The 9,346-nt window shown below is 51.8% G+C and overlaps 1 protein-coding gene and 1 long non-coding RNA gene across 2 annotated transcripts; both read left to right on the top strand.

Moving 5' to 3' along the window:
* The first annotated feature begins 283 nt into the window (after positions 1–283).
* Positions 284–4,267, top strand: LOC132324334 (uncharacterized). Its single transcript, XR_009485600.1, has 3 exons — positions 284–775; positions 3,117–3,211; positions 4,066–4,267. It is a non-coding gene; the product is annotated as an uncharacterized LOC132324334 (long non-coding RNA).
* Positions 4,268–5,685: 1,418 nt separating this feature from the next.
* LOC132329766 (uncharacterized) lies at positions 5,686–8,457 on the top strand. The gene is made up of 2 exons (XM_059851200.1): positions 5,686–6,147; positions 6,578–8,457. Exon 2 carries the CDS (start codon positions 7,053–7,055, stop codon positions 7,965–7,967), a length of 915 nt encoding a protein of 304 aa, XP_059707183.1. The 5' UTR covers positions 5,686–6,147; positions 6,578–7,052; the 3' UTR covers positions 7,968–8,457.
* The last annotated feature ends 889 nt before the right edge of the window (positions 8,458–9,346 follow it).

The raw sequence follows: 9,346 nt of genomic DNA, 5'->3' as shown, positions 1-9,346 counted from the left end.
ATCTTACAATGTGTCCTTCCCTAGACTCCTCCCTGGTGCCCTGCCTGTCACTCGGCGCTCCCTCCCTTCCCTCTAGAAAGTTCCAGCTGGGGCATCGGGTGATTGGCTCAGGGACCAGGGCCCCGCCCCTTAGATATTCCTATTGGTTTTCCCCCAATGTCGCTCCCTCGAATACCGCTCCCCTCTTTCTCCCTATTGGTCCTAATGTTGTCTCCACCCCTGTTCTCAGTGTCCTTTATAACCTGGTGCAAGCCAGGGGTTTTTGGCTTCACCTCTGGGATTTCCCCAGCAGTAAAGGCTACTGCAACCCTCAGCTGGAGTCCCTCTCTTATTCTGCTGGATTGCTGTTGCAAGCCCTGTCCGTTACAGGGAGCTGTGTCCACTATAATGTGGAGCAGTTCTCCCTAGGTGCCCTCCAGGGTAACCAAGCCCAGGAGAGTGCCCCTCAGCTGCAAGCAGTGCTGAAGGCTTGCCGGGTGACGGGAAGGTACGAGCCTTCCCCAGGGACTTCTCGCTGCTTCAGTTTGGCGCCCAACATGAGGCCCTGGGCGTGCTCCTGGACCCTGCAGACGGAACTCCTGGAGCCTCTGGACTGCACCTTTGGATTTCCACTCAAAGTTCCCTTGGCCGTCAAAACACCTCTTGGTGAGCAGACCCCTTTTTGGTGGATGGCGCTCCCAGAGGACCGGGAACGGTAGCTCCAGGCACCCGTGGAGTCGTTCCCCCCAGCAGGACCGCCAGCTCCAGTTTTCTTTTCACCCCTCGTCAGATTTTGGTAAGTTGTCTTTTTGCCCTGCCTTTTTAGTCTTTCCTTGACCGACTTTGTGTTCAGTCCCCTCTCCTTTGTGCCTTCAGGCATTTCTTGCTGCGCAGCTCTCTTCCTCTGACAGGGCCTGACGTGGGGCTTTTGCTTCCTTACTTTTTTTTCCTTTTGCTGGGTTGGTGGTAAAACTTGCTTTTTATCTTCAATATGGGTGCTTCTCTATTAGCAACTCAAAAGGGAGTCTATATCCAAGTTGCGGGTGTCCTTTGTGGGGGGGCGTGTTCAGTTTGAGAAAAAATATTTTAAAAAGTGAATGAAATGGCTGTTCTCCCACTGCCCCGAAGTCTCGCCTGACAAAGTCTATGACCCAGGGTTCTGGGCAACTGTTACTTACAAATTACAGAATTTAGTTAGGTCAGGAGAGTCTTCACTCCTCAAAAGTAAATTTTTAGCTTCCCAAATTAAAATTACTTTACAATCTCGCCCCAAATTCCCAAAACAGCTATCTTCACACAGTTTAGTCCCCAGTTCCTCCTGTACCCCTTGTCCTAGCCCGCTTCCCTCCCCTGCTTGCCCTAAAGGTGAGATTTTGAGAGGAGTAGCCCGCTCCAGCACAGCACAGGGTGTCCGCCATTCCCCTGGCTCCCCTCAAAGTTCCCCTTCCCCCCACCCGAGGAGTCCTGGCTAGACTGTTCGGGGCTCTTTCCCTTTTCCTTTTTCCCCAGTTAGAAAATCCCCAGTTCGGAGACCCTCAGGTTCTGCTTGCCTCCACAAGATGGCTCCCATGGAGCCCAAGATGAAGGCAGCCACATGGCTTTTCCCGCCTTTTCTGTTTCTTCTCTCCACAATTGTTTTCGCCCCTCGAAAAACCCTTTCCTGTCCCTTGACTCCTCCCAACTCCCCTCAGATGCCCCTCCTTTGCCACCTCCCTTAGCCCCTCCTTCGGCTCTTCCCTTAGCTCCTCCCATTCCTCCTCACTCCTCCCAAGCTCCACCTTCCCAAACTCCACCTCCTTACCACTCCCTTGAGGCGGAGTTACAGGCCAGTGAAGTCTCCTCGCCTCTTCAAACCCACTCCCCCTCCTCCCTCAGTTCCCGGTTCCCACACCCCGCCTTCCAGTTCCCACACTTTGGGTTCTGGGGGGGGGGGGGTGGAGGCCCAGAAACCGGAGCCGATTTCCATCCCTACAGTGGCTCCGGTTATCTATCATCCGGGGAGGGGGGGGGAGGCCCAGGCCCAGTGGACTCCGTTCCCACATAACACCATCAAGGAACTGTGCAAGGCCCAAAAGGATTTCTCCCGGGAGAGTGAATACTTCCGGGGGATCCTGAGGGCCACCCTTACCAAGTCTGCTGAGACCCCTGCAGATCTGTGGCGGCTTTTCTCCTGCCTGCTGAACCCCACCAAATTTATCATGTGGGAGGCAGCATGGAGAAAAAAAATTCTGGCTTTGTTACCATTCCTCTGGGAAAATCCTAGGCTTGGCCACGATTTAGACGGGGAGGTAATTTCCACAGACCATTTAAGCAGGGTAGGGTATTGGGCTGATGCCCCAACACAAGTGCGGTCCATTCCATCCGAAGTGTTGTGGGAGACTGCTAGGGCAGCGGAAAGGGCCTTCTTTACCCTAAAACCAGCAGCGCCACATTTAACCTATTCAAAGATCTTTCAGTTGTCTGATGAGTAGTTTGTGACCTTTGTCGAGTGCCTTCGTCAAGTCATCGACTTACAGATGCAGAATGAGGAGGCCAGGGTTGAGATCCTTAAGGAAGTAGCATTTGCAAATGCCAACCCTGCATGCAAAGCCGCGATTTTCAGTCTGCCCCTGGATCCTCCTCCCACCGTACAACATATGTTGGAGGTGTGCGCTCAAAAGGTCACCATCTCCCCGCTCGACAATGACCCGAGGAATCGCCATCAGCCCCGGAGAGTTGCCACTGTTGATGCTGCCGATGCCCTGCCTGTAGAGTCAGCCCCACTGGCCGACCATCAGCCGCACCCCCACACCCCAGGACCTGCCCAGAGGAGAGCCACCCCTTGCCATCTTTGTGGGAAGCTGGGGCACTGGATGCCCAACTGCCCTCTCAGACAACAGTTCTTTGAGTTCCGCAAGGCACAGAGAGGGCAGAAGAACACCCAATAAAAACCTAGTTTGCGAGTGCAGTCCCTCCCTGCACCAAGATACAAATAAGGCGGGACCTTTAACATCTTGCGGGGAAGGCAGGGGAGGAGAAAAGCCTAGCCCACCTGTGACCACAAACGGACTTGACAGCACTTTACCGGACTTGTCTTGTCTTGACTGTATCCAGCCTAAGCCTATTTTAACCACCACTTCAAAAACCGTCCCTTTCAGGTTGCGGCTGATGGAGCCTCTTCACATTCAGGACTCCAACTTCCACCTAGTCTCTGTGAGTCCAGAGTGCCTGGGTACTTGGAACGAAGTTGGCTGTAAGTACGTTGTTGTTGGAGACACAAAATTTACACTGCCGGATATAAATATCTTCCCGGGCCTCTTGAAATTAGATCCGTAAAAATTTACTATTGGGCTGTATTGTGTCCGTTCCCCTGATTTCCTACCCAGGGGTCAGGTTTTGGCTCAGGCCATACCTGGGCCAGAGCTGACCTGGGACCTCGGGCAGTCACGCAACAACAGCACGAACACCTATACCATTGCCTGGGCCCAGGGCCTTGGCATGGATAAACCGCGCCTTACCTGTTCCTTCTCCAGGGGGAGGGTCTCCAAAACCATGCGGGGGCTTCTGGACACGGGCAGATGTAACGATCATTCCCTCCCAGGAATGGCCGTCACATTGGGAGTTGCAGGACGTGTCTGAACAGATTCGGGGTGTTGGAGGCATCCAATGGGCACCCCAATCTAAGAGTGTCGTTCAAATTAAGGGGCCGGATGGGCAATTGGCGTCATTACACCCATTCGTATTGGACTTCATGGAACCCTTGTGGGGGAGGGACCTCCTTGCCCAATGGGGGCCAAAGTTGACCTTCCCACAGCTCTTCAGGTTTTTCGGGCAGCGGTCACTGAAGAGCGCCCTATCCACAAGCTGAATTGGAAGACCAATAAACCAGTGTGGGTAGAGCAGTGGCCGCTGAAAAAACAAAAATTAAAGGCGCTCAATGAGCTTGTCCAGGAGCAGTTACTTAAGGGTAATCTGTGGAGACCATGTCTTGAGTGGAACTCCCCAGTTTTTGTCATCAAAAAGCCCAACAAAGACAAGTGGCGGCTCCTGCATGACCTCTGCCAAATTAACAACGTTACATAAGATATATGGGTTCCCTCCAACCAGGGATGCCGTCCCCGACGATGCTCCCTCAAAATTGGAATCTGGCCGTTGTTGATATAAAAGACTGTTTCTTCCAAATTTCTCTGCACCCTGATGATGCCCCGCGTTTTGCCTTCACGGTTCCCACCATCAACTGTGAAGCCCCAAGGAAGCGCTACCATTGGCGTGTTCTACCCCAGGAAATGAAGAACAGTCCCATCATCTGCCAATGGTATGTAGCTTCCTTGCTGTCCCCAGTCAGAGAAGCAGCCAAAGACGCTATTATATACCATTACGTGCACGATATTTTGGTTTGTGTTCCAACAGACGACCTACTTACCCATGCACTTGACCTGACAGTCAGTGCATTGGTTGCTGCAGGGTTCGAGCTCCAGGAGAACAAAATCCAATGGATGCCACCCTGGAAATACCTGGGTCTGGAGATTAGTAAGTGGACCATTGTTCCACAAAAATTGGCCATCAAGACTAATACCCAGACCTTGGCGGATGTCCACCAACTGTGTGAGTCCTTGAACTGGATAAGGCCTTGGCTAGGCATTCCAACTTATAATCTAGCCCCCCTTTTCAATTTATTGAAAGGGGGAGAGGAGCTTAGTTCTCCTAGGTCCCTTACCCCAGAGGCACAGGCTGCGTTGGAGAAGATCCAGAAATCAATTTTCACCAGGCAGGCCCACAGATATCAGCCGGGTCTGCCCTTTGAGTTTATAATTCTAGGAAAATTGACACATCTCTATGGGTTGATATATCAATGGGATGAGGCTGCAAAGGGTAAGGACCAAGGCTCGAGAGGTCCTCTCTTGATTATAGAGTGGGTCTTCCTCAGCCGCCATCGGTCCAAAACAATGACGCTGCCACAAGAGCTGGTGGCAGAACTGATCCGCAAAGCAAGATCGCGGATCAGAGAGCTTGCAGGCTGTGATTTTGGCTGCATCCACATCCCTATTCAGTTAAAATCGGGCCAGTTTAAGTTGGACACTTTCGAAAAGCTGCTCGGCGAAAATGAAATGTTGCAATTCGCCTTGGACAGCTACACTGGCCAAATTGCTGTTGATCGGCCAAGCCCACAAAATTTTCGATCAGGACAACCAATTTTCTTTATCATTAAAGAGTGTTCAGAGTTGAAAACCTCTAAAAGCTTTGACCGTGTTTACAGATGCATCCAGAGCATCCCACAAGTCAGTTATGACTTGGAAGGATCCTCAGACTCAGCGGTGGGAGGCTGACATCACTGAGGTAGAGGGATCTTCTCAGGTAGCTGAGTTGGATGCAGTCGTCAGAGCTTTTGAGAAGTTCTCTGAGCCATTTAATTTGGTCACGGATTCGGCTTATGTTGCTGGTGTAGTGTCCAGAGCAGAAAATGCCATCCTGTAGGAAGTGTCCAGTGTTTCATTGTTTAACTTGCTCTCAAAATTAGTTACATTAGTCTCCCACCAAGAGCAACCCCTTTTCGTGATGCGTGTCAGATCACATACCAACCTGGCAGGGCTCATCGCGGAGGGCAATCGGAGAGCCGATGCCCTCGCCGCGCCCGTTCAGATGGCCCCGCTCCCAGACGTGTTCCAGCAGGCTAAGATCAGCCACCAGCAGTTCCACCAGAATGCCCCTGGCCTTGTTCGCTAATTCCAACTTACTCGCGAACAGGCTAAGGCGATCGTGGCAACATGTCCCCAATGCCAGTCCTTTCAGTTACCCTCTATCAGTTCTGGCGCCAACCCTAGGGGGTTGTCCAGTTGTGAGGTGTGGCAGATGGACGTAACACATGTACCATCTTTCGGCAGGTTGAGTTACGCCCCTGTTTCATTGTATACCTTTTCCGGTGCAGTCTGTGCTTCTTCCCATACAGGGTAGAAAGCCTTGGACACGAAGAAACATCTTGTGCAGGCTTTCTCTCTGCTGGGTATCCCCAAAGTCATCAAAACCGACAACAGCCCAGCATATAAGTCCAGGGAATTCCAGAGCTTCCTGCAACAGTAGGGGATAGAGCACAAGACCAGCATCTCCTATTCCCTGACAGGTCAAGCCGTGGTGGAGAGGACCCACCAGAGCCTAAAAAGAATTTTGGAACAACAGCGTACAGCAATGAAGGTAGAGTCCCCCCAGGTCAGACTGTCCAAGGCCTTATTTACAATGAAATTTTTGAACTGTTCATTTGACAATTTGAACCCACCCATCATTAGGCACTTTGGACATCACGAGCAGCTGCACCTGAAAGCCAGGCCTCCGGTCCTTATTAAGGATCCGGAGACCTGGAGGACAGAAGGGCCTTACGACCTTGTGGCCTGGGGTAGGGGATACACCTGCGTGTCCACTCCCTCAGGCCCAAGGTGGATACCATCAAAGTGGGTCAAGCCCTTCCTACCCAAAAAGGCTGATGCAATCGAAACGGTGGCACAGGTCGAAGAGGCTTGTTGGAGGAGGAAGCACAAACCCTTTGAGGGTGACTTCGACATCATCGAGTGAGTCAAGCTGAACCCCTTTTGAGTTTAATTTTTTACTTATGTTTGTTTTGTTCTAGTGACCCTGACCTAATGGATCCATCGCTTGCTGCATACACCATCCTCCTGGCAGTACTGTGGTCCTGTTTAACACCAGTGAACCCTTGGATCGTTCCCCAACCAAAGGCGAATGTCTGGCGGACCCTCGCACAAGTCCTCGGCCAAAATCACATCTGCCTCAACACCGCATCAGCAGAGGACCCGATGTCATCTTGACTTGTGGGGATTCCTCTCTCTTCAAAAGATTTACCTCCCCCCTTTAACTCTTCCTTCGCCCCTTTATCCTCCAAACAAGGTGTTGTTGCCCCTGGGCCTAATCCCAGAATCCTTTGGAGAGCCGGAACCAAAGGGCTGGTACCTTTGAATTCCGAGCCCCCTGAATTCGAGTTGCTCGGCTCCGCCAACGCCTCTCTTTGTTTTCAGATTGACTCCCCTTGGACCCCAGACCCTTCTAGCTGGCAATACCCAGTGGTGCGGCAACCTAAAAAGGAGTACATGGCCCGACGATGGTGCAATACTATCGCCAAAGTCAACGCCGCCACCACTGCGGGAAATCAGCCTCTGTCCTTACCCCGAGGTTTGTTTTTAATTTGCAGAGACCGAGCATGGGCAGGCATCCCCTCTCGCCTCATCGGAGGTCCTTGCACCCTGGGCAGGCTGTCGCTGTTTGCCCCCAACTTAACCCAAATTATCAATTGGAAAAATAAGAATGTCACGGCTGATTTGGCCCGTCCCAAGAGGGACCTTCAAAATCTTGACCCGGACTGTGACTCCGAAATTATTCATTGGTCGAAGCCCAAAGGAGTTGCGATCACCCTATTTTTGCCCTGGGTGTCCATCGCTAAATCTCTAGGGGAATTGGCCCACTTAGAGTGTTGGGTGGCGAAACAAGCAAACCTTACTTCAGCTGCCTTATCGGACCTCCTGACAGACGAGGAAATTATAAGAAAGGCGACTCTCCAAAATCGGGCTGCAATCGACTTCCTCCTCCTTTTGCACAATCATCGGTGCGAGGAGTTTGAGGGCCTCTGCTGCCTCAATTTGTCATCTAAGGCCGAGGACGCGAGAACCACCATCCAAAAAGTGCAGAACATGGTCCAAGAGATAAAGAAAGAGACTTCGGACTGGTTGGGGAACATTTTGTCGAGATTGGGACTCTCCTCCTGGGTCGGGTCAATCTTAAAGACTGTGTTCTATGTCGCTTTAGTTATTATTATTGTTTTAGTTGCTGCTTCAGTCCTATGGGGTTTGTTAAAGAGACTGCTGAACAAAATTGTGCCCCCGTTGGACGTGAACCAAGAAGTGTGCCCTGGAGAAAACTCGTCCAGCGAAGAAGACCGACACTCTTGGTTCGAGGACATTCAAGCAGACTCCGACTCCGAAAACAACCCTCCATCCACCACGCTTTAATTATTTTTTAACAAAAAAAAGGGGGAGATCTTGTGTTGTGTTAAGTTGTTGCCCCTCAGTTATGAGTTGGACTGTTCCTTTCTCCCCCGTATCTGCTATGGATCAGCCTTGGCTCACTCCACCCTCCTCCTCACTGCCCATCATCACCGCTCCTCCCATCCCTCAATGTATCCTTCCCGGACTCCTCCCTGGTGCCCTGCCTATCACTCGGTGCCCCCTCCCTTCCCTCTAGAAAGTTCTAGCTGGGGCGTTGGGTGATTGGCTCAGGGGCCAGGTTTCCGCCCCCCATTTTCCCTTATTGGTTGTTCCTCATTGTCACTCCCTCAGAGGCCAAACCCCTCTCTGCTTCCCATTGGCCCAAGGACTGTATCCACCCTCAATTCTGGTGCCCCTTAAAAGCTGGTGTAAGCCGGGTTTTGCTCTGTCTTCAGCTCTGGGTTCGTCTTCTGCACTGGGACTTCCCAGTTAATAAAGGCTGCTTCAACCCTCAGCTGGAGTCCCTATCTTTCCTGGCTGGATTGCTGCCGCGAGTCTCCCGTCCTGCGTAGGGAGCTGTCTCCACCACGGAGTGGAGCAGTCGTCCCTAGGCACTCTCTGGGTAACCCAAGCCTAAGGGAGTGCCCCCTACTGCAAGCAGCGTGCTGGGTGCTTGCCGGGCGGCTGTGAGGGTTGAGCCCTCTTCTGAGACCCCTTGCTGCTTCAACCTGCGGTACCTAGTGGTACGCCAGTTTAAAAAGGAGTACACTGCCGGGCAGTGGTGTAGTTTTATCACCAAAGTCAACGCGGCTGCCACTGTGGGAGGCCGGCCCTTGTCCCTTCCCCACGGTATCTTTTTGATTTGCGGAGACTGAGCATGGGCAGGCATTCCCTCTCGTCTCATTGGAGGGCCTTGTACTATCGGCAGGCTGTCGCTGTTTACCCCCAACTTTAACCAGATTGTTAATTGGAAAACCAAGAATGTCACACTTGATTCGGCCCGTCCCAAGAGGGACCTCCAAAATCTTAATTCAGACTGTGACTCTGAAATTATTCATTGGTTGAAACCAAAAGGAGTTGCGATCACCGTATTTTTGCCTTGGGTATCAGCAGCTAAGGCTCTAGGTGAATTGGCCCACCTAGAGTGTGGTGGCTAAACAAGCCAATCTTACTTCAGCTGCCTTATCGGACCTCCTGACCGACGAGGAAATCACAAGAAAGGCGACATTTCAGAATTGTGCTGCCATCAATTTCCTCCTCCTCCTACATAATCATTGATGTGAGTTTGAGGGCCTCTGCTGCCTCATTCTATCTGCAAAGGCCAAGGACGCGAGAGTCACCATCAAGAAAATGCAAGAAATGGTCCAAGTCATCAAGAAAGAGACGTCAGACTGGTTGGGGAA

The sequence above is a fragment of the Haemorhous mexicanus genome, chromosome 1 (assembly GCF_027477595.1).
Source record: "Haemorhous mexicanus isolate bHaeMex1 chromosome 1, bHaeMex1.pri, whole genome shotgun sequence".
NCBI lineage: Eukaryota > Metazoa > Chordata > Aves > Passeriformes > Fringillidae > Haemorhous > Haemorhous mexicanus.
The sequence above is the reverse complement of the archived record's forward strand: the minus strand, read 5'-3'. Positions and strand labels throughout refer to the sequence as shown.

Excerpts from the sequence above, each read along its gene's own strand:
- LOC132329766 (XM_059851200.1), top strand. The coding sequence starts at position 7,053 with ATGGCCCGACGATGGTGCAATACTATCGCCAAAGTCAACGCCGCCACC.